This window comes from Pseudorasbora parva, chromosome 24 (assembly GCF_024679245.1).
Source record: "Pseudorasbora parva isolate DD20220531a chromosome 24, ASM2467924v1, whole genome shotgun sequence".
NCBI classification, from domain to species: Eukaryota; Metazoa; Chordata; class Actinopteri; order Cypriniformes; family Gobionidae; genus Pseudorasbora; species Pseudorasbora parva.
The window spans coordinates 9,353,092-9,378,283 of record NC_090195.1 but is presented as its reverse complement, the minus strand read 5'-3'; the positions used below and the strand labels follow the sequence as shown (position 1 = coordinate 9,378,283).

The 25,192-nt window shown below is 36.9% G+C and overlaps 1 protein-coding gene across 1 annotated transcript in view; it reads right to left on the bottom strand.

Annotated features, from left to right (window-relative positions):
- LOC137063623 (guanine nucleotide exchange factor VAV3) overlaps positions 1-25,192 on the bottom strand; it is an 86,441-nt gene that overhangs the window by 25,385 nt on the left and 35,864 nt on the right. The window contains exons 3-17 of the mRNA XM_067434872.1: positions 20,476-20,534; positions 20,322-20,387; positions 18,044-18,152; positions 17,858-17,950; positions 16,774-16,842; positions 16,578-16,681; positions 16,396-16,495; positions 15,940-16,035; positions 12,141-12,209; positions 11,183-11,269; positions 9,707-9,792; positions 9,424-9,556; positions 5,879-5,988; positions 2,188-2,289; positions 1,797-1,894 (exon numbers count right to left, since the gene is read on the bottom strand). Of these exons, the coding sequence (XP_067290973.1) occupies positions 1,797-1,894; positions 2,188-2,289; positions 5,879-5,988; positions 9,424-9,556; positions 9,707-9,792; positions 11,183-11,269; positions 12,141-12,209; positions 15,940-16,035; positions 16,396-16,495; positions 16,578-16,681; positions 16,774-16,842; positions 17,858-17,950; positions 18,044-18,152; positions 20,322-20,387; positions 20,476-20,534 (1,381 nt within the window). The remainder of the gene's footprint in view (positions 1-1,796; positions 1,895-2,187; positions 2,290-5,878; positions 5,989-9,423; positions 9,557-9,706; positions 9,793-11,182; positions 11,270-12,140; positions 12,210-15,939; positions 16,036-16,395; positions 16,496-16,577; positions 16,682-16,773; positions 16,843-17,857; positions 17,951-18,043; positions 18,153-20,321; positions 20,388-20,475; positions 20,535-25,192) is intronic.

The following is a 25,192-nucleotide window of genomic DNA, read 5'->3' as shown; positions in this document are numbered from 1 at the left end:
GTAAGCAACTAGGGTAATTGTGTATGTTTTATTTGTGATGAGGCAGTGAAACATGCCAAATTGTGTTACTTTCATGATTTATCACATTTTATGTGGTTCAGATACAATAATATTTTGAGTTTCTATTTATTAAACCAATTTCCTTCATTGTTTCAACTCAAATTTTTAAGGCAACCAGGTTACTTATTTTTTTTAAGTTAAACCAACCTTTTTTTTTACGGTGTTCTGGTGTGCTATTAATATATTTATAAAAAATCTTTAGAAAAAATGTATAAATACTGATGTGGCACGCAGCTGGCGCTCATCATCTCTCATGGCTCTCGCCCGCTCTGCTTGTCACAATTGACTTTACAGATCATGGTTTGCAATCATTTTGTTTGGAAATATGTGTTTACACTTTTAAACTCATGGCTGTATTAAATGCTTTAATATATTGACTAAATTAATAAATTAATCAAATCAATTCCACCATCCTTGCTTCCATGTTGAAAAACAAATATTTAAGGCTAAAATATGTAATTTTTCACAGCTAGAGATCACTTAATCAAAGCAAAGGTGGTAATTAATACATTTTGTAGAGCTTGTGTGTGTGGGGCAATGCAGTGCTGTTTTATCATATTAGATAAAACAGTTTTCGAGTATGTTTTATTGCTACTCTGTGCGTTCGCTCTGCGGCTGCTATGAGATGCTTGATACACACTGCAGTAGATGCAACTAGATCGATATTAGGCATGGAAAAACATGGTACTCGCGTTAAATCAAGAAAAAGAGATATAAACATGTTTTGAGCTATTAATAAATGTGTTGAGCTATATAACAATCATTCGTTTCCTGTTGATGAATGTATCCAAACAGTTGCTCACCTGTCTAAAAAAACACATAATATATTAAAGCATCTTTGGTGTTTCCATGGTTTCTACAAAATCAAAAGGATATCGAGGGTAACGTGGGTATGATTTCCCTGATAGGCGACGCACCGACAGTCCATGTCCTGGTTAAAATTGCATATTTATCGAGATTTTAAAATTCTTGTAAACATTTGGGATAATGTAAGTACACAAGTCAACAAAATATATAACATTGTTCTAATGGTTTTTGGTTATTTTAATTTAATTGTTGTGCCTTTAAAATAATCTGATCTGTACCTTTTACTTGATGGCCTAATGCCCTAGAAGTCAAACGTGGTACTGCAGAATCTCACATCGTCCTTCTTGTGATGAGAGATAATGAGTCAGAGCGAGACCAGAATTTTAAGAGTTGAATCTCCCAGAATCCTAATTGTTTTTTCCTTACTGTTCATATTTTTTTTTATTTTTTTTATTGCTAGCTTATAGAACAATCAAATTAGCTAACAGGACATGGGATGTGCAGACCTGATGGGAGTTTAGAGAGAGCTCAGCTGTGCCTAAAACTGAAAACAAGGAAATTCTTTGGAAGCCTGACTAATGCATAAAACAATAAGAAGTGGCACTGTTGGCAGGCGCACGCACACATGCATACATCAGGAGTTCAGGAAGGCAACCAAGCCTGTTTGTCTGTTTGTCATCAGACATCGCGCTTATCTATGTGGCCTAGGTTAGATTATTAGGAATCGCTGTGTGTTGGCAGCTTTTATTGCCCTGTCTGTTACACTACAGAGTACTGTAGGTCAATCATTAGTGTGCAGCGAGGTAAGACGACATCACATAAAGCTGAAACATGAGCCAGAGGCTCTAGTGCAGCTCTGTAAATAGAAGATTCATACGGTTCAAGCACAGAAATTGCTAGAATAAGTTTGTGGTGAATGGGTGGCTCACCGGCACTGCTTTTGACACAGACGTCCACCCTGACGAGACACTCCTTATGGGCGCCAGCACCACATTTGGAGCAGAGATAACCTTGATAGAAGACACCTCTGAAAAGATAGATAAGATAGATAGATTGGATGGATGGATGGATGGATGGTTGGTTGGATGATCTACATGTGATTGGGGTAACCAGTAGTGTTTCTTTAGCCTTGCCTACCTACTGTGCACTGATTGGCCTAATTCTTAAATCACTGAAGTGATGATGATCCTTAAAACCCCTTAATTTACCACTATTGCTCTATCTTTCCCTCTCTCGCTTACTCTAGGTGCCATATCGATCTCATTAAGGTGCATTGTGGGTATACTGTGTCATTTCACAAAGCTTCAACAGTGAGCTCACCTCAGCAGCATTTCACACGAGCTGCAGGATGTGGTCGTCTCAAAGGTGTGCATGCGGAACTCATGGAAATTACTTTTCCCGCTCTCTGGACAGATGTTCGATCTGTTGAGAAAGGGGGGGGGGTTAAAAACAAGACTGAAGACTGCATAACGTAACTCAAACTTGTTTCCACCCTTAGTCTGCTCCCACCATCCTCTTAAAACACATAAGAATAACTTGATATTTGGGAGGGGGTGTTAATGGATGCTCTCTTGGATGCTATTTTTTAACCAGATCCCTGAATGTACTGCATGTATATAACGCATAACAAAAGAGCATTTTCAACTAAATTCTACCTAATGATCTGTTTTTTATTATGATGTAGTATGAGCTAAAGCTATAGCGTTGCTGTCTTAGCCTGCACCACTAATTACAGCATCAGCAAGGCAGGAGTCATGGTGCCGTCTGTGGCTCTATTACTGTTTTATAGTCCAAGACCCTCTCGATCCATCTTGAATAACCCTTGAGCAGCGAGTGCCCTCATAATAAAGGCATTAACAGATGACGGACAGATGAGAGAGCTGTCTGTGCGCGCTGATGTCATGTCATTAGCGCTAGGAGTATGTAACAGCACTGATATCCAATCAGCTTTCAGCTGCAGACTGATCTGATGACACATGACAGAGAGAAAGAGAGCACTGACTCACCACTGTTCCCCAGAATTAATGAGCCCTTCAGATAAATCTGTTAAAAACGTGTTATCTAATTAATCAGAGCCCTGTCTCCTGTCTTTGGTGCATTATTCTTTTTCTTCTCCTGTCTTGTTCCAATGTTTTGTTTTTTTGTTTTTTCTGGATCTGATTTTTGGATATACATGACATCTGAAATTTGGTACATTAGATCATTTGTCAGATGGTTTATTGCGTTTTTCATCTGCATTTTACTGATTGTGGCTGTCATCAGACAAGATTATAAATATATTTTCTCTCCCTCTCTTTTTTTCTGCACGCTGTGGGATCACTTATTGCCTTAGTATTTCATAATACAAAGATTTATTGAATCTCTGATTCTCCTAAGGATAGTGAATAGAACTAAATTAAAGTGAAGGAATTTAAAAAGCTACCAGATGGGTATAAATAAAATAGAACTCATATCATAGAAAACAGGATTTATCTTGCTTTTTTGAAATAATACAGATTGATGTACTGTGTATAAATATTCTAATGTGTATTAGAAATGATGATCTTGAAGAAATGATGACAGAATTTTCATTTGTGGGTGAACTATACCTTTAAAGTACAGTACTTTAACAAAAAAAAATGCTTGTTTAAAGTGCATCTATTCTGTTTTTCGGATATTATCTTTCATGTAATATAATATAGTGGTTTGTGAATGTAAAAGGTCTTCACAGCATCAAAGATAAAAGTGTATGATACAGTCTTACTTCCTGCACGAATTAAGTAGGTTTTGTAACAAATTTGCCTTCCCGTGAACCTAATTTGACCCACCCTCAAACACTATAGGCTTGGAAGAGTTTGGTTCATGTTATCAAAATGTCAAGAAGACGCTGTTTTCTGCGCTGCGACAACAAATCCATTATGGTAAAACCAAGGCCATAGTTACTGCATCAAGCGCTGAGGAACTCTCTAGAGCTAAAATTTAAGAGTAGGTGTTTCGTTTCTGGCAAAATAGGTAGACCAATCACAGACTGGGCTGCCTGACCAATCACATCAGAGTAGGCTCACTGATAGAAGGGGTTCAGAGAGACTGAATCCTTTATGAATGCTGGGATGCGTGTAAACCTATTTTAGGAGACCTCCAAAACAAAATTAGGAACCTTTAAATTAAGCATAAGAGGCACTTTAAAGGAACAAAAAATTACATCTATTGTATGTCATTATTTACTCATCTTCGTGTTGCTCCAATCCCATACAAAGCTCTTTTAATATAAAATTCAAAAAAAAAAAGAGAAAAACACTAAAAAATATATAAAAGTGGTCCATGTACAAGTCTTCTGAGTCCATTCAACAGCTATGTGACAGAAACAAGCTAGTCTCAGCCTCAGACATCACACCCACGTTGGCTGAACGTCTTCTGCATATGGGACACTTTTCTGTTAACACTTCAGGAGTTTCAAAGTCGTCATCTGATTGAATCTAATTTAGATCTGGTTGAAATGAGTCTTTGAGATGTGCGTGTTGCGTTCTTTAACAGTCCGTCTGGAACAAATGCTGTGAGGCCAAACTCCCTCATGGAAGAAGAACGCTGTGACAACGAGCGCTTACCAGGATCAGCTAAACGCTGGATTTTTAAGTATATGAAGCTCCAATGTTGCAGTACATTGGTACATCGTTCTTGAATGAATAATGCACGCTGGTCTGTTATTACAGGGACATCGACTTTACATTTTCATGCCTCTAAACATGACGTGGAACAAAACAAACTGTGATGGGTTGAATTGCAAATCAGTCACATGTCCTCTTGGACTGTCCTCGACCAATGAAAGCTCAGAAAGAGTCCAGACCTTCGGCCGGCAGTCTGAAGGTGTGGCAACACGACACTAATCTGTCCAATTTGTGACCAAATCATTATTATTTTTTCTTTTCATTGAGTCAGTTGATACAGTTTACAAACTGATCTGGCCTAAGTTGATCATAGAGACCTTTGGTGGCAATGCTACTACAATTATTTAGGCTTACAATTATTTTGTGAAACACAGCCCTGAATTACTCATTTACAAATTAGACTGATACAGTTCTAAGGTTCAACTCAATGATCCATCCATAGCAATTCTTGAGTTCCTAAGGCAAAGATTATCAGTGAATAGCACAGAAAAAAATCGGTTTCTCACACAAAGCAATAATAAGGGCTTTATAAGATTAATATAGTGCATGAGTTCAAGCATTATTTTGTGTTCCACAGAAGAAAGAACATTTTTTAATGCAAGAAAAATTATAAGTGGGCTTTAGATCCCCTAAAATACTATTATAAAATATAATTATTATTAAATTAATGAATACAGACGCAGCTGGATCATTTCCATAATGACCAACGCAATCTACCAGTTAGTGTCTGGTTTAAGACATGCTTTTTTGGGGCGCTAAATAATAGTGCAAAAATCAATAAATTGACATGGGCAAAAATTGTGTGATTAATTTAAATCACATTCTTTCCTCCCATACATTTTGCGTTTTGAAAGGGCAACTCATATAAATGCAGGACATGCAATAAGTTCAGCTGCAAAAATAACTTTGTCCACACCTTTTCAACTGTGTGTCTTCCTCAGTAGTTTTTTAACACCAAAAGAGGGTTTAGCTCTAATGCAAGCTCTTAGTAAATCTGGCTCTATATCTTCTGAAAACACCCAAAATGACACAAATAAAAGGAAAAATACCTGGTATATTACTTCACTCTGCAAAACTGAACCAACCACTCTGAGCGAAGGAAAACCCTTTGGGTCACATTATATTTTATAAGGTACACCACTGCAAAAATGCTTAGCTAAGCAAGTCTGTCCTCATTACTGTGTTTGTTATGTAGTAAAAATATACACTAATAGTGTTTTATAGTCTTGAATCAGGGCCAGGACATACTGTCATAGCTAAACCATGTTGTTGTGTCTGTTGTCAAGACAGATAGCAAACCTGAAAAACAGCATAGTGCAAACTTTCATAGGTTACATACTGTAACACACATACACACACACACTCACAATGCCATGCCAAACTGCTCCAGCCATTTCTTCTTTAGCTCCTTGGTTTTGAAGAAGAACTCAAAGCCGTTCTGACCCTGGTTGTGTGTGAGGTAGAATCCGTGGCACCACTAGAAGAGACAGAAAAGGCAAGGACATCCATGTTATAAATGCAAAACACACACACAGAGATAAGGCAAAGACAAAAACTGTTGTACGGCTGTTTGATTCAAAACATCAAAGATGCTCTAACAAGGATGAGAGTACAAAGCATGATGGTGTGAGGGGGTCACTGTTGTTTATGCAAGACTGATGAAATGCTACTATCAAATCTAGCTGGATCATCCTGTTATCATCTGCTGGCATTGAGCTGACACTTACATCATATCACAACTGATGTAGATCAGATTTCATCACTTCATCAAAGAAATGACAGTGTGTAAAGTCAGATTCAAAAAAACATTTTTTTCTTCTTTTTTTTGAGGGTGGGGGGGGGGGGGGTTTCAGTGTGAACAAATGTATAATGCAGTTCAATAAGCAGTTATGAATCCTGACACTAGGCCTGTCTGTCTTAAATTATTTGTTTACATTTTGTTAAAGCTACACTGTGTGATATTTTCCCCCATCTAGCGGTGAAAAGGTATATGACCATCCAGTGAATAATAGTTTCTGTTCCTCTCAATTCTGATTTCGTTTTAACTCCTACGGTGGCCGATTTAGTCCAAGATTACCAATCCCCATGAAGACATGCCAATCCCTCTCTTCACATTCAACACCGTACCATTGAGTGTTAAAACGCAAAAGGTGAAGCTTGAATTTACGGGTATGTCCCTCTTTGGCAAATGTACTTTCAAGATGGAGGGGCAACATGGCGACCAGCATTCGAACCCCTCACCCGTATGTATTTTCAATGGCATATTATAAACTTACGAGAATACTTTATTACTTGACAGAAGTAAATATACATTAATGAGCACATATATTTTTGAAAGAACTAAGTGTTTTTAGCTAAGAATAAACTAAAAAAGTCACACAGTTTAGCTTTAAAAGAGAAAATGATTAAATGATCAAATGCTAAATGATTTGGTTTCATGAAAAAACTAAAAATTCGTTTTTTACATTTTCTTAAGCAAACGTAAGTGGTGTCTACAACAAATTTTTGCTGACACTATGCTAGAGGACTTTTAGTGTGTTGCAAAGTTGTTTCTAAGGTATTCTGTTTGGTTTCTAGGGTGTTGCTAAGGTTTCTAAGCCTCTGTGGTCTGGCATTATCATGCTTTTTATTTAAAATGATGTATGCTACTGTTCAAAAGACTGGGGTTGGTAAGATTTTAACATTTTTACAGTAAAAAACTGTAATATTGTGAAACATTACAATTTAAAATAATTTAAAGGTATAGTTCACCCAAAAATTTACATTTCATGTTCATCTGCTTGAACCCCCAGAGCATTCAAGATGTAGGTGTGTTTGTTTAAAAACACAAATTAAGATTTTTTAACTCTAGCCATTGATCTTATAATGCATGTCAATAGGGTGTTTGAGAGCCACTATGAGAATAAAAAACGCATAAACATACAAATCCATATTTAACCCTGTGGCTCGCTGCGAAACATTGATTTGCAAGGAATACGAACAGTATTTATGGTATTTTTTTACCTCATATCAGACGAATCTCATCCAGTATTCCCAATGAAGAAGGTCAAAATGACGGCGTGATCATAGAGATGTGTACATAGATGCCTCATTCGACCGATTCTCGCAGGCACTGATGCAGTGCAGTGTATTTATATACTATAATACTGTTGGGTTTCTCACAGAAACCGATCATTTATGTCTTAAGACATCAATGTGTTGCCACGAGCCACAGGGTTTAATATGGATTTGTATGTATGTGTGTCTTTTACTCTCATATTGGCTCTCATAGAACACACCCCATTGACATAAATTATACAAGCAACGGTTGGAGTTAAAAATCTTCATTTGTGTTTTGCTGAAGAAATAAACACACATCTTGGATGCCCTGGGGTTAAGCAGATAAACATCAAATTTTCCTTTTTGGGTGAACTATCCCTTTAATCATATTTTAAAATGGCTTTTATTTTATAATGCAATGTATTAATGTGAAGACAAAGCTAAAATTTCAGCATCATTATTCCAGTCTTAAATATCACGATATCCTTCAGAAATCATTCTAATGTGCTGATTTGCTGCTCAAGAAACATTTATTATTATCATCATGAAACTTGTGCAGTTGAATTTTTCTGTGGAAATTATATATTTTTTTAGTCTTTAAAGGGGGGGTGAAACACTCAGTTTCAGTCAGTGTCATGTCAATCTTGAGTACCTATAGAGTAGCATTGCATCCTGCATATCTCCGAAAAGTCTTTATTTTTTTAATAATTATATAAGAAAGATGCGCTGTTCCGAGTCTTTCCGAAAAAAGCCGAGCGGGTGGGGGCGTGTCGTGTGAGCGGAGCTAAATAATGACGTGTGCAGCAGCGCGCTGCAGTGAGGAAAGTGAGTCGCTCTGTGAGGAAAGTGATTCGCTCTGTGAGGAAAGTGATTCGCTCAGTGAGGAAAGTGATTCGCCCGCCGCGTGAGGAAAGTGATTTGCTCTGTGAGGAAAGTGATTCGCTCAGTGAGGAAAGTGATTCGCCCGCCGCGTGAGGAAAGTGAGTCGCTCAGTGAGGAAAGTGATTCGCTCTGTGAGGAAAGTGATTCGCTCAGTGAGGAAAGTGAGTCGCTCTGTGAGGAAAGTGATTCGCTCAGTGAGGAAAGTGATTCGCCTGCCGCGTGAGGAAAGTGAGTCGCTCTGTGAGGAAAGTGATTCGCCCGTCGCGTGAGGAAAGTGCTAATACAGATCGACCGCCGGCCTATCAGTGGGTAAGTCAGTAGCTACTGGTTATATCACCTGTTTAGCATCCTACAAGCCAGCGCTTTGATGGGCGTAGCCTGTTGCTTTCGCACTCTCCCTCGCTCTCTCTCACGCGCTTCCGGTAGAATTGTCCGTAAGGCCCATACAAGGAAATTCCGCCCCCGTTAACGTCAAAGGGAACGCATGATCTCAAAAAACTTGCCGAAACTTATGACTAACCGGAAGTAGTATTTTTGACAAAGAAATACTCCCATCAAACGTCCACCTTAACTTTTGAAACTTTGTCTATGTTTAGTATGGGATTCCAAGTCTTTAACAGTGTAAAAAGATCAGTATGCATGAAACAGCATTTCACCCCCCCTTTAATGAATAGAAAGTAGCACACACACACACACACACACATATATAGACTTGTAATATTTACGAAATTATCTAACTAGTAATTGTGCTGGCAAAGAAGCATGTAATGTATAGTAACACACAACATCATGTTTTCTAATTTAGCTGCGTCTGGTGTTGGCTGCGTTCGTTAGCAGGCGCTAGACGGTTTTTAATAGGAAACACCATCTGTGCGAATGAAAGCTGCTCTACTGCAGTAACTGATTATGGCACGACAGCATAACAGCACATTTGCTGCCCTCGGCTTTGAAACAACGATCTTTGGAGGCAATTAGGAGACCGGCTGCACACCTTTCGGTTTTCTCTGTCTGAAGTCGGGTTGTTGGTGATCTTGAAGGAGTGGAGGTCAATCACCTCCTTCATCTCATAGTTATCTCCTCGTCGTTTGCATACGATCACGGCGGCGTCAAACAGAAAGATGTGCCTGCAGCAAAAAAAAAATGAGGCAAAGATCAAAAGAGAAAGAGAAAATAAAAGAGTAGCACCTGAGGGTGACACCTTCATAACCCTTAGGCCTTAGTAAAGACCTGCAGAGTTTCAGGCTGAGCAGTATTCCACACTTTAATCATCTCACCTGTCTTGTTTGGCTCGTTTGTCGACTGAAGCTACTCGCACTTCGCTGTCACCTTTCGGTCTCCCGTAGTTACGGAGAGACTGATTCTGCAGAACACAGGGCAAACTCAATGCAGACATGCTTGTGTACTACTAGGGGGTCAATGTTCTTGAGTTAGATGTTTCTTCCTCCACAAAACTGTTCAAAGCTTCATGCTGTCTCTGCTTAACATCTTTTAGCAGTGTTGGGGAGAAACTAACTAAAAGTAGGCATGCAAATCAGTGCATATTGAGTAGTCTGACACCATCTCGGCTGTTTTTAAAATAGTTTGGCTTTTCCAGTAACTTACAGTAGCATTTTTTTTTTTCACAGCAAGTAACAGTGTAGCATGAATAAAGAAGCACACAGCCTTTCAACAGAGTGAGCTGAGGAAACATTCAAATACAATTTCCAGAAAAATCCTTGCACTGCGAAGTGTGAATCATGTTAGCAAATGATTATAATTAATTTCAAATGGTCTTAATAGTGTTCCCAGAAATTGATCGCATACATTTCGTGCATTTTTTTAGTATATATATATATATATATATATATATATATATACACACACACACACACACACACACACAACCAGTCAAAACCGATTTAGAACGGTAAGATTTTTTTATGTTTTTAAAGAAGTCTCTTCTGTTCACCAAGGCTGCATTTATGTTATTAGAAAAACAAAAAAAGCTGTTATAAATGTGAAATATTATTTAAATATAAAATAACTGTTTTCTATTTAAATATATTTTAAAATGTAATTTATTCCTGTGATGCAAAGCTGAATTTTGAGCATCATTACTCCAGTCTTTAGTGTCACACAATACTTCAGAAATCATTTTAAAATACCAATTTGCTGCTTAAGAAACATTTATGATTATTATCAATGTTGAAACAGTTGTGTAAACATTTTTTTAGGATTATTTGATGAATAGAAAGTTCAAAAGAACAGTATTTATCTGAAATAAAAAGCGTTTGCAACATTATAAATGTCTACACAGTCACTTGATCAGTTTAATGGATACCTGCTAAATAAATGTATTAATTTCTTTATTTTCTATAATCAAATAGAAAACCGTTATTTTATATTTTAATAATATTTCACAATATTACAGCTTTTTTGTATTTCTAATAACATTAATGCAGTCTTGGTGAGCAGACGAGACTTCTTTAGAAACATTAAAAAATCTTACCGTTCTAAAACAAAACAAAAATGATTTAAGATGACTTCAGTGTAATAAAATGTTGTTTCAGAGGCAGTAGACTCTTGCATTAGGTTCATCTATTTAGTGTTGTGTGTAAATGATCTGGAGCAAGTGAATACTGAGGTGTAAAATATGTCTTTTTAGCTTCTAATGTAGCTAGATATTTGATCAAAAGTGTAGTTTGACTACAGCCAACTCTCCTTTTTAAATGATAACCTGTGATTTATATGAAGCGTGTGATTTAGCTCACAAGGTTTTCTATCGATTTCTGGTACTGGTCGATGTCTCGTAGGGTCTCGATGTCTCTTTTCACCTCGTTGACGTACTGGGCCAGATCCTGAGGAGATGAAAACATAAACAAAACACCTTCACATTCAACAAGCTTAGACTTTGAACTGGGTATAAACAAGGAAATCTTTCTATCCGTGAGCTAAAAATAAATATATTTCCTTCCTTATTGACAATGTTGCCCCATGTGATGTTTTCAAGGGACTCATTTCCGTCTAAAAATGCAAAATAAGATTTTAGCGTCTGAAAGGCGAGGCTCAATCGACAGATCTCATTGCGCGTTCCCGTTCCTGTGAGTGGAGTTTAGCGACTCATTCATCATCTCGTATCTGGAATAATCAGTGAGTGGGGGGGTTGCTTGTGCTCGCTGCTCGCCTACCGTGAGGATCTTTAAGGGGAGCGCTTGTGGAGGTTAACCGCGTTAGCCCGATACCCCAATCAATGCTAAGTGGCTAATTTATCCAAATGAAATCATCACAGCCCTCGGTGCAATCTGCACAATCTTCTCAGCTTGATTTGCCTCAATTAGCGGACGGTTACCTGTCAAGATGCATTCGGCACCATCTTGATCATGTCTGAGTCAAGAGGGCCACGCTGATTTTCAACGAAAGCTTTTCTTACGAAAGAGTTGATGTGCGGCCGTGCAAAATAAATAGCTGTAAGAGAAGGGAATTTGTCACTGTTGTAATTCCAGATTGAACACAGAAAGATGGGTGATTAAAAGCCTGTTGGTGTAAATTATGCAATGTTGGGGAGCTAAATGTGTGTATGAGAACAATCGGGTGAAGACTGTAGGAGGGCTCGTTTGTCTTTTTATGGTTCAAATGAGTCCTCACTGCTGCAGACTTCTCAGTGGAATACTACCCAGAAATCAAAGCAACAGGCAGCTTATGAAAAGGACATTCATATACTCAACCCACCTTCATTGCGTCCAGCGCTTGCCGTAAATTACTCTTGTCTGCGGCATCATGGGTGTGTTTCACCAGCTCCTGTCAGGAAGGAAGAAAGATACGAGATGGTGTTCACGGCCCGTGTCTCAGTGTCTTATTATCACCAGATGATGATGAACACAGCAGACAGTCAGATGTACAGGAGCGAAGCCGAGCCGGAGGACATCTGTCACTATCGCACACTCTCATAACTCCTACTTATAACTGTGCAAATTGTTTACCAACAAGAGAAAGAACAGTCTAAAATGTAACAACATTCAGCAACACTTTAGGTTGATGTCACATTAAAGTAGAATTTATTGGATTTTACATGCGTGTTCATCAATCCCATGTCTGTTAAAACGAGTGACTCTGAGGCAACAACAACAAAAAAGTTTTTAAAAAGATTGTGGCAATACAATTATAATATAAACACAAACAGCATGGCGTGTCCTCCTCACACACACATACACACACACAAACTGAAATAATATCCCAAACTGCATCGCCGGTTCAAGAATTGAAATGAGAAGCAAAAGGTTTTTGTGGGGTTGAAATTGCCTTCCTGCTCCGGGATGAAGTAAACAAGACATCTGGGCCAGTCTGTAGGATAAGGGAGGGTGCTATGAATGTCCTTTACTCAGGTCTGATAAATGGCTTCCTTTTGGCCTAAGAGATATATTGCCATCCTGCACAAGCCAAATCCCCTGCGTCAGTCAAGCTGAACCTGCGCATTATTATCAGCAGAAAGACGGACATCACCTTATTTTTCATTCTCACTTCCTTCTGCCCTCACACAGCGAACGAGAGAGAGAGATAGAGAGAGAGAGAGAGAAAGGAGGTATGACACTAACACAGAGATTACTGCAGAAATAAAATGCAGCCAATGTCTTATCCAAACGTTTGCAGAATTCTAGGTGAATATCATTCAGACGTGATTTCACAGCGCAGAATCGCAGTATTGTAAAGTCTAGCCCACTCGCACCTTTTTATGTCAAACAATCGGCCAAATTACGCTTCAAATTTGTCGCATCACTAACATTTGCCTTGACCATCTTCTGGTTGCTTTGTTGTTGTCAACTAATGCAAAAAAATATTACCACTTTATATTTATTGATATTTATTGGCTTAGAGGTGTATGGAAGCTTGTTTCCACCACAGAATAAAAAAATTAAAGGTAATTGCAAACTGTGGCAATTGCAAGTTATAAAGTCAGAATTGTGTGATATATGATGTGAGTTTATATCTCACAATTCTGACTTTATATCTCACAAGTCTGACTTCATATCTAACAATTCTGACTTTATATCTCACAATTCTGACTTTATATCTCACAAGTCTGACTTCATATCTCACAATTCTGACTTTATATCTCACAATTCTGACTTCATATCTCACAATTCTGACTTCATATCTCACAATTCTGACTTTATATCTCACAATTCTGACTTTATATCTCACAATTCTGACTTCATATCTCACAATTCTGACTTTATATCTCACAATTCTGACTTTATATCTCACAATTCTGACTTCATATCTCACAATTCTGACTTTATATCTCGCAATTCTGACTTTATATCTCACAATTCTGACTTTATATCTCACAATTCTGACTTTATATCTCGCAAGTCTGACTTTATATCTCGCAAGTCTGACTTCATATCTCACAATTCTGACTTTATATCTCACAATTCTGACTTCATATCTCACAATTCTGACTTTATATCTCACAATTCTGACTTTATATCTCACAATTCTGACTTTATATCTCGCAATTCTGACTTTATATCTCGCAATTCTGACTTTATATCTCGCAATTCTGACTTTATATCTCACAATTCTGCGAGATGTAAACTCCAAATTGAGATAAAAAATTGCAATTCTCTTTTAAAATGTTTTCTGTGAAACAAGCAATTAGACGGAACAATTTCTCAAAAGCATAACTTTTAATGTATATATAATATATATGTGTATTAACTTTACTACCTGATTTATGAACATTACTTTGACTTCTTTGCATGGTAACATTAAAAATCTGATTTTTAAAATCAAATTTAAATGTGAACATACAGTATGATTCAAAAGCTTGGGGCTGGTAAGATTTTTCAGGTTTTTGGAAGAAGTCGCTTTGGTTCACCAAGGTTGAAATATTGTTATAATTTAAAATAACTATATTTTAAAATGTAATATATTCTTGTTATGGAAAGCAGCATTACTCCAGTATTAAGTGTCACATGATCCTTCAGAAATCATTCTAATATTTGCTGCTCAAGAAACATTTCTTAATACTGTCAATGTTGAAAAAAGTTGTGCTGCTAAATATATTTTTAATTCTTTGATCACTTTTTGTAGCTATGTAAAAATCTACACTCACATTGGATCGATTGAATGTATCTTTGTAGACGTATACATTTCTTTTAAAAACAATAACCTTGCAAAGCTGTTTTAGGGTTTGAATTTTTTTTTTTTTTTTTTGAGTAAATGAAGAACTGCTTTATTTTAATATTTAAATATGATAATATTTAATAATAGATTATTCATGAATTATTTTCAATATAACTCATTCTGTAAAGCTGGTTTGCACTTTCTTTTACTGGCCAAGGCTTTCTCCAGCAGAGCAAAGAGCAAAGAAAGACAGTCTGTCATACGCTAGCCTGCTCTCCAGAGGGGCAGCAGACAGACAGACGCTCTATCTGCACACACACACACACGCACGCATGCACGCACGTTCCCTAAACCCACAGCTGGCCAGATGGGCAGGGAGGTGAACTGAGCTGTGGACAGCCATGCAGGCATGCTAAGTAGACGCTTGCACACACACACATACACACACACATACACCTTCGCTGTTCTGTCCGCTGAGAGCCAAAAGGTTCCTGCAACAGCAGGAGTATCGTGGTGGCTCATGCTATGCACACCTCCCTCTATCTATACTTTTCTTTGTCTCTCTCCTTCGTTCACATTTATTTCTAAATCCCTTCATAGCTGGGTCATGCAGTAGACCTAACGTGTGATGGACAGAGACACACGATGAAATATTCATGGCTGGCTGCGTGAGATGTTTGTGGAATATGGCCAGACCAAACATAGACAACTGGATAAAGCATGCTGCTTCTCCATTGTGTGGATTATGCTGCCTCTACTGGAGGATTTCATTCAATGATTATGCTGCTTCTATGGTGAAGACAGACACCACTGCCCCTACTGGACATTAGCAGTAAATCAGTCATTTAAAGACAATATGAAAAAAATCTGTTCGAAAAGGGCACATTAATATATTGTATTGTATATTATGTTAAGATAAATGCTTAATGATAAATGACTCTTTTATCAAAATAATAATAATAATATGAACATCTTGCTCCACCTCTGAAATTGCTTTCCTTCCATCAAAACCAATTTCTGAAAGGCTCAGAAAATATTGATAGTAACATATTTTTGTTTAATTCTATATAGTAATAATCTCTCTCTCTCTCTCTCTCTCTCTCTCTCTCTCTCTCTCTCTCTCTCTCTCTTTATATATATATATATAAAGAGAGATATATATCAAATATATATATTTGATTTTAGTTAACATTTATTTAATTTTATTTAAAGCAGCAAAAATATTTTTTTATGGTTTTAGTGTGTGTGTGCCCCCATAGCCTCATGTTTACTTGTTTATGTTTAATTGTTCCAATCAAATGCAAAAGAATGAAATATGCTAAATATATCAACACAGAAACTATGGAGACGCGGGTAAAACATGTTGGTGTAGGGGCACGAATACAGCAAAATCCTTTCAAACCTGTAGAAGCAGATGATACTTCAGAACTCTCTGCATCGGAACAACTAGTAGATCTCTCAGAGTAAACTTCCCATTGTTGGCTCGTTTGGAACATAACTGAAAAAAAGAAACAAAAAACACACATCTGACTTTTCTGTACAAAAATGAAAACAAAACACGACAATAAAAAGTTCTGAAATGTTCTGTGCTGTTTTCGACCACCAGGTGGCAGTGTCTAGCAGCAAATGAATTCTACAAGTGCAGTTTTGGTAGTGAAAAAGAAAAAAATACTTTCATCAATCATTTCATCATGACAGATGCATTTCTTTCCATCAGGCTGTACAAAGTGTCTAAACTATGTCACTTATGTGTTAGATACAGTCAGTTAATTTCAGGTTATATCTAATAGTTCTCACAACAAAGATTTATGCTAATGTATTCATGGAAAGTTTTCATGAGCCCATGACAGTGCCTTACCTCTAACATCTGCCTGACGTCCTCTCTGTTCTTACAGATGTCATCCAAACACGCAATGGCTGATTCTACGTGACTGCAGTATTTCCCATACAGGACTAATCTATCACACAGGAAAACAGACACGTGTGAGAAGAGGAAGAGGGTTTCATTTCTGAAATAGTTAAAGAGAATAAACTGATCACCTTTCTTTGTATTTGATAAAAATCTGGTGCAGGTTACTGGCGTTATGCATAAGCACTGAATCCTGAATCTCCTTCAGAAGACTTGTGTGCACTTTCACAAGATCCTGTTGCAATATAAAACGTTTTAAAAAAATGAGGTGATGACACAGATTAAAGCTCAGATCTGCCCTCCACTAGACAAGGGTTCGTGACTCACTGGTATATTGATGAACACTTTTTCGATATCCACACCAGATAGTGACTGTCCCAGAGGCTTCATAAAGAACTGAAAATAATAATGAAATATAAAGATCAAGAAGATGATATGGCAAAAGCTAATAAACAATACATTTATATTGCAATATAATGAATCTTTGACCATTCATGGTCTTTTTACCATGCTTTTATTATACTATAACTACAATGAAAATGCTATACATTCATAGTAAGATTTTAAATAAATAAAACAATATAAGTAAAGCTATATTGTAATAAAATTATGATTCTTTGACCCATTGTGGAAATTGACCATGGTCTTTAACAGAAAAGTGTAGATTCATACAAATATTTGAAATCAATCAACCAATAAAAATAACAAAAAAGCTATATTGGAATATTATTATTATTTTTTTGTTTGTGGAAATTTACATTGTATTATAGTAACTACAACGGAAATGTGTATTGTCATAAGATGTACAATAAATGGAAATTTGGTTTAATAACAACAATAATAATAACAAACTTTATAAATATTATATACACTTGTTATATACTTTTATAAGTTTAAATTACTTATGTATACTATGCTAGCATTGGTTATAGTTTATAAATGTGTCTACGATACTATTTTTAATAGTTTAAAGCAAAGATTATTTTCAGAATTGTTCTGTCATTTTAACTTCTTTAATAAATAAATAAATAATATTAATAATAAATAACATTTTATAATAATAAAATATTTTTTCTTATTTAAAATATCTTCATTTTATGTTACTAGTTATAATTCATAAATGCGATAGGATATTTTCAGAATTTGTCTGGTATTTTGACTTTCTTTTGAAGTCATCTTGGGGGAATTGTAACAATAACTGTAATTTCTATGGTACTTTGGCAGCAACTACTGACATTTTGTATGGTAAGCTACATTGATCTAAACATGGTAACAATATGAATCCATGGTTGTACCTGTCTCAATAAAAATACCAAAGTTAATGATATGTCCCATTACATTTTGCAGACACTTGGCAGATCTCACACATCACATTAATGGGTCTGGCTGTGCAGTTATAAAAAAGCCTCACTTTCTCAATGGAGTCCAGCGTCTCTGTGTATTTCTCCTCAGTCTGTTTGATTTCCATTAGACAGCAGCTCCTGATGTCCGTCTCAGCCTGTTTCTGTAATTACACCAGGAAAAGAAAGAGAGCGAGAGTGCATTTTATGACCCGCCAACCTAAACATTCATTGTAAAAGCATTTTGGTTAGCTCACCTGTGGTTGCACCAACTCAACCTTCATCAGGTCTTCATACACCTCTCCACCCTCATCATCATCATACACACAGTCATAGAGATCTTCCTCGTCTTCAACACCGTTTTCACTGAGACACAGATCAACAACATTCAGTGATTCTCCAAAGGTTTAGTTTAGCATATACACTTTTTAGTTAGCATAGAGATATAGATGGATGATGGAACAGAAAACAAGACAGCTCAATGTGTTTAAATGCTTCGGCATATTCGATATATGGAGGAAAAAACCTCTCCATGAAATTGCTCATGAGGGTTTTAAAACGATAATATTTCCCTAGTCTAAATTAAACACACGGTTTTTAGCTACAGCTAAAGAGAAATTATAGCTGAGTCAGGCCTTAAAATCACTAGAATATGTTCTCCAGATGGGTACAAAAGAGAAAGAAACTGTTGATCTCTTTTCCTAACCATTTGTGTAGTTTGAATCTATTACAAAATGCCTTCAAGGAAAAGTCTCTTTCTGACAGGGACAAAATCGTACTGGCACATCACCCTCCAGGGAAAAGCACTCAGCAAACACGTTTCATATGAACAAACCATCACATGAGGAAAACAACCCTGCTAGAGGGCCTGTGTGTGTGTGTGTGTGTGTGTGTGTGTGTGTGTGTGTGTGTGTGTGTGTGTGTGTGTGTGTGTGTGTGTGTGTGTGTGTGTGTGTGTGTGTGTTTAACAGATGTGATGAGGTCAAGCCAAAACATAGTGACAGCAACATCAATATTTGCTACGCATAATATCAAATCCTCAAACATATCATATGAAGAGAGCAGACATTTCTGCTACGTGTTGCTAAACTGTATGGCCCGTTACTCAGAAGAAGAAAAAATCATCAGAAGCAGTGCTTCTGTCATTAACTAAAACTAAAATTAGCAGACATATTACAATTTTATGGAAAAAACATACATTGTCATGTTAACAACTGAATTAAATTGAACTGTTTCACCTTCTGAAAAATCGAACAATATTGATAAAGTGACATTTAAGGGCTATATATGGAAGCTTGTTTCCCCCAAATAAAATTTAAAAGGTACTTACGGCTTTTTATCTTGCAATTTTGACTTTATTCATACAATGTATAACTCATACGCAATTGTGGGTTTATATCTCAAAAAGGTCTGAATTGAGAGTAATATACTGGCAATTGTGAAAAAAAAAAAGTCTGTATTTGGAGTTTATTTATTTAACTCACAATTTCAAATTCTGACTATGTCCAGTTTATACAGTTTATATCACGCAATTCTGACTTTTTTCTCGCAATTACGAGTTTGTATCTCACGATTCTTACTATATTTCTTGGATTCTGACTATATTTCAAAGTTGGACTATTTCTAGTTTATATCTAGCAATTTTGACTTTTTTCTTAGAATTGTGAGATACAAACTAGGAATTGAGAGAAAAAAGTCAGAATTGTAAGATATATACTTTTAATTAAGAAAGGTAATCATGACTTTGTCACAATTCTGACTTTTTATATCACAATACTGAGGGGGAAAAAAGGAGTTTAATTTTTTTTTTTTTCTTACATCTGAGTTTATAACTTGCAATTCTGACTTTTTCTGAGAATTTTAAGATATAGAAAAAAAGATACAGAAAAAATGGCCGGCGCGCCAGGCTCATGGTCTAAAAGGGTTGTCCCTATTCTCTTAATGAGTCATGGGTGTGTTTTGGGCGTAATGTGCAATAAACCAATCAGCGTCTCGTAATAAGCAGAGTGTGCACGGATTGTGCACCCGCCTATAGGCACATATTACTAACACAGACTTTAGATAACATAAAAAAATACTGCGCTATTGACTTTAGACCAGGTTTTTGTTGGTCAATGGTGCAGTCTATTTCATTTGCCTCAGAATACACGCAAAAACTAGCAAAAAAACCTTGTGTGCCTGGCATCACATTGTACCAGGTGTGTGATAGGGCCGTTAGACTGTGATAGGGCCGTTAGACTGGAATTGTACATTCTAGTTACCTTTTTATTATCCCATTGTGGAAAAAGCTTCCCTAACGACCATCATTTTTTACACATATGTATCTGAGGATATCTACAGGAGGCGGGTCTGTGTGTGCCACACATTATGCCATGACTCAACATGTTAACATCAACCTAGAGTAAGTACTCCTGTGTGCGCCAGCCTGAGGCTCCTATATCTCTCCTAACAGATACCGTAAAATGAGCCGGAGGTTGAAAAATCATCTTGTTTCTGCAGAGGAAGACAAGCAATGTAAGAAAAAATATAACTCACTCTATCAGATCCTCTAGATGGTTATAAATGTCTTCATCCTCAACACTCTCTTCTGTGGGAAATGGCCTAGAATAGAAAGAGGGAGAGAAAAAATATGCTTTATATGCATTAATAGTTCAAATTTTTCATTTCATCTTGTTTTAATATACTGTACCTTATTCCAGTCTGCTGTGCAATGTGTGTATGAGAGAGTTTGGACAGTGTGTCCATAACCTAAGAGAAAAAGACAATAAAAAATACTCATTATTTTGTTAACTTGTCAAGTCATACAATCAGACAGTTATCATTGCATTTGTTGATTATGATTTTTTTTTTCTTTAGGGGTCATTAAACAAAGTTTTAAATGTAAAAAAAAATATATATATATATATATATTTAAATTTAAAAAAATGTAAAAATTGACATTTAAATAAAGTGTGTGTGTGTGTGTGTGTGTGTGTGTGTGTGTGTGTGTGTGTGTGTGTGTGTGTGTGTGTGTGTGTGTGTGTGTGTGTGTGTGTGTGTGTGTGTGTGTGTGTGTGTGTGTGTGTGTGTGTGTGTGTGTGTGTGTGTGTGTGTGTGTGTCCCGGTACACACATTATTTCCAACACACAAATGTCCTTGTGGGGACAATTTAGTTAATAAGCTTAATTTAGTTTCTATCAGCTTATAAATCACACTAAGTGATGCAGGAAGTTTTCTGAGATGGTTAGGGTTAGTGTAGTAGGATAGTAGACACATTTTGTACAGCATAAAAGTCATTATATCTATAGGAAGTCCCCATAAAACATGAAAATGTGTGTTTGTGGTCATTTACATGCATTCAAATATGAACAGGCCTTGTTTTTAAAACCTTATTATTATAGAAAAATCGGTAGTATATGATGTAATTTGTTTGTAAATGCTATAACAAATAATGTTACTTAAAAAAGAACACATCATCTTCAAGACATTAATACAAGCAGTGCTACATTAGTACCAGTAGGGGTCAGTGTGCATCAACATTTCAATGCCATTCAGGTTTACATGCAAAGCAGCCTCTGACATGAAAAGTTTGAAAGATTCCTCATTATCTTTTGTGCTCTCTCTATACGATCACCTCTCTGATCTTCCACAGAGCCGCTTATGAGTGCTCAATAATCATGGAGCTCTTCATATCATTTGATTCAACACATTAATGCCAGATTTTACCACCGGGTGCACAGGTGTGCATTCAAATGCAAACAAAATCAAGCACGCTTAAACGAATATGAAAATGTAAAAAAAATATAACATGTTGCATAATTTGCAGGTGTATTTTTTAAGAGATTTCCATATCTATGATGAGCACATGGGTGGTTTAATTAACCCGTAGAGTCTAGGGAAGAAGTGTTCAGAAATCAATTGCAATCACACCAGCTCAGCTGACGTCTGTGTGCATGACAACTGAATTACATTACAAATACAGAGCACAGACTGAGTCAACCGTCAATCCATGCACGCTACTCTGACCACTTTGCTGAGAAATAAGAGAGAAAGATGCTCATCCTGTCTTTCAAGATTCAGTCTTGCGAAGAGATCTGATCCAATGGATTTGATCTTAAGTGCAATTAGATTGGTATGTTCAAGGGAAATAATGCATCTGCACTGTTGAAGGTAGAACGGATCAGTCAGTTTGGCCTTTTGTGAATTAATGTGTTGGGTTTGCAATTGTTTGGGGGAATCTAAAATCGTATAGACAGTAAGGACCCCGGTAGTTCCCATAATCAGTGTTTTATTTTACACGATTTTCTTTCTTTATTGGAACACAAAAGGAGAAGTTTTCTGTAACCTCATTAACCCAAAAGTACACATTGGTGGAATATGAAGCAGGCAGTCTGTTCAGTTGTATCATATACCGCATGCTGCGTTTGGGAAATCTCAGCTGGGATTTCCACCCTTCCACCCTCATATCAGCACCTCGCTATAATGTAACACATCAAAACGGAAATTACATGATTTGTATTCAGGCCTGTCACAGTAAGTTCCACCTGGTTTGGCAGTAAACGTGCTGAAAATGTATGCGTTTTAAAGATACTGGATTCAGACACATCACCGCTGATAAAAGACACACATGCAAATGCAGGAAATTATAATACAGTTAAAAGAGATTAATAGTTTGTCTGGCTTCCTGTTCTGTACACTACGGCTCCGACAAATGGAGAAAAAGGTGCAAATGTCATTCTGAAGGATAATAACTCCTTCAGAATGACAGAATTTTTTCTTTCAGAATTTTTTTTTCACTTGCTGCCTAACATATGTGTGTGTATATAATCAGTGTATATATATATATATATAATGTTAATTTATATAAACTGATTAATTATAAATTATATATTTTGTTGTTTTCAATATAATTACTTTTTTGTTCAAGCTGTTTTGACCTATTTAAAAAGGTCTGTGAAAAAAAATTTCATTTCGCTGTTCGCTTTTTTGTCTATTGAATTATGAATAGGAGAAAGGCCTCATGTTTTTTTTTTAGAATATGAAACTAGACTCAAGCAGACTCACTGAGCACACTTAAGAGTCATACCGAAATCGTATTGCTGTCACTTCAGTAAATATACAAGCCAACCTGAAAACTTTAATCTCTGCACACTTTTAGAAGAAACAGAAACTCTTTTATGTAGCCTCTCAACGAGAGAAAAACATTCCCACGATTGCTGGAATCCTTTGGAAACAAGTCTACGGTCATTGATCCACCCTGGATTCACTTTTGCTGGGTTCACAGGGGGTCTTTGAAGCATGCCACCTGTTAGATACTGTTTCCACCCTTTCCTCTCTTTCAGCCTGTTATGTAAGCCTTTATGATACAATCATATCCTGGAAATAACGGGACTTTTCTTTCTATGCCAGTTGTTTTTAACACTCAATGCACCTTCCCTTTTCTAAATACAGCATTGTCATTTTCCTTAGAACACTTAGAAGGTTTTAATTTTGTCATTTGAAAAGCTCTGTGCTATTTATTTATTTTGCAATGACGAGACATGGCCTGATGGTCTGTTGCCTCTTAAAAGTGAAAGTAACCTTTGCTTAGTTTGCACCAGCTCCATTTTTGGTCTTCCTGTTCTGTGCCGTTTTTTTTTTTTTTTTTTGAGAGAGAGAGAGAGAGAGAGAGAGAGAGAGAGAGAGAGAGAGAGAGAGAGAGAGAGAGAGAGAGAGAGAGAGAGAGAGAGAGAGAGAGAGAGAGAGAGAGAGAGATTATTTTGTGAATTAGGCTATATATATATATATATATATATATATATATATATAGTCCCTGACAAAAGTCTTGTCGCTTATCTATTTTCTAGAAATACCTGATATTAACCTGACTTTTAATTAATTCATTGGTGTTAGAAATAGCTCATGTGAAAAGCTAAAACCCTCCAAAATGATGTTTAATGCACTGAAATAAGTAATTTTCACAGAAAAAATATTTATCACTTAATCAAGACAGAAAGGTCAAATTTTGGCAAGACAAAAGTTTTGTCGCCTATACAGAAATTGAACAAATTTACTGCAAATACAAAAATATGTCAGCAAATTAAGTTGTGGTGCTGTGAGATCCAAATTTAATATCTTGTATGACTTCCATGAGCTTGAAGGACTGCATCCATGTGGTTTGGCAAGGATTCATACAATTTATTGATGAAGTCATCAGGAATAGCTAAGAAAGCAGTCTTGCATGCCTCCCAGAGTTCATCAATATTCTTTGGTTTCGTCTTCCATGCGTCCTCTTTCATCCTACCCCACATATGCTCAATGATGTTCATGTCTGGTGACTGGGCTGGCCAATCCTGGAGCATCTTGATTTTCTTTGCCTTGAGGAACTTTGATGTGGAGATGGAAGTATGCGATGGAGCACCGTCCTGCTGCAGAATTTGGCCACTTTTATGGTTGGTAATATAAGAGGTAGCTAAGATTTCTTGGTATTTTAGACTATTGATGTTGCCTTCCACCCTGCAGATCTCTCGCACACCCCCATACTGGATGTAATCCTAGACCATGATTTTTCCGCCACCAAACTTCACTGTTTTCTGGGTGAATCTCGGATCCATTCGGTCACCAGTAGGTCTCCTGCAATATTTGCGCCAACTGTGGTGTAATTCAACAGAAGATTAATCTGAAAAATCCACCTTCTGCCACTTTTCCTGCGTCCATCCTTTTAGCAGGCTGTGGGCCTTGGCTTTTTGGGCTTTTCAATTGTCTTTTGTTTAGTGCTGGCTTCTGGGCACTGATTCGACCATGGAGGCCATTTCGAGACAGAATCCGACAAACTGTTCTGGTTGACACAGGTACTTCAGGTGACCAGGTCTCGTGGAGCTCTGCTGCAGTGGAAAATGGGCTGGCCTTGGATTTTCGAGCCAACAAACGGTCCTCTCGAGCAGTTGTCTTGCGGGGTCTGCCTGACCTGGGCTTGTCAAAAACGTCTCAAGTCTCTTCAAATCTTTTTTTTTATCCTCTGTACTTGACGCTGAGACACATAGAAGGTGTCTGCCACATAAGCAGTGGATCTGGTCTTCAGCCTCTTGATAATCAAAACTTTAGTCTCAGGGTGAATCTTAGGCATGTTTGCAGAGGTCTAGTTGCAGTTGATGTGAAGGTCTAGTGTACTGGGGTTCTTTTTATACACACTTGAGACCTAATTGATCCATTATTAGTCACAGGTGAAGCTCATATGACAAGGTGACAACACATGTCTTTGCAAAAATTGACTCAATGGGCTTTACCAAGCTGTGAATATTAGAATACTTTTTGAAAGTTTAGTTTTTCACTGAAACATTATCACAAAAGCTGGTGGGATTAAAATGAGCCATTTCTTGTAAAAAATCTTGATTAGAAATATATTTCAGCGGCACTTTAGGTCAATTTGTACACAAGCGACAAGACTT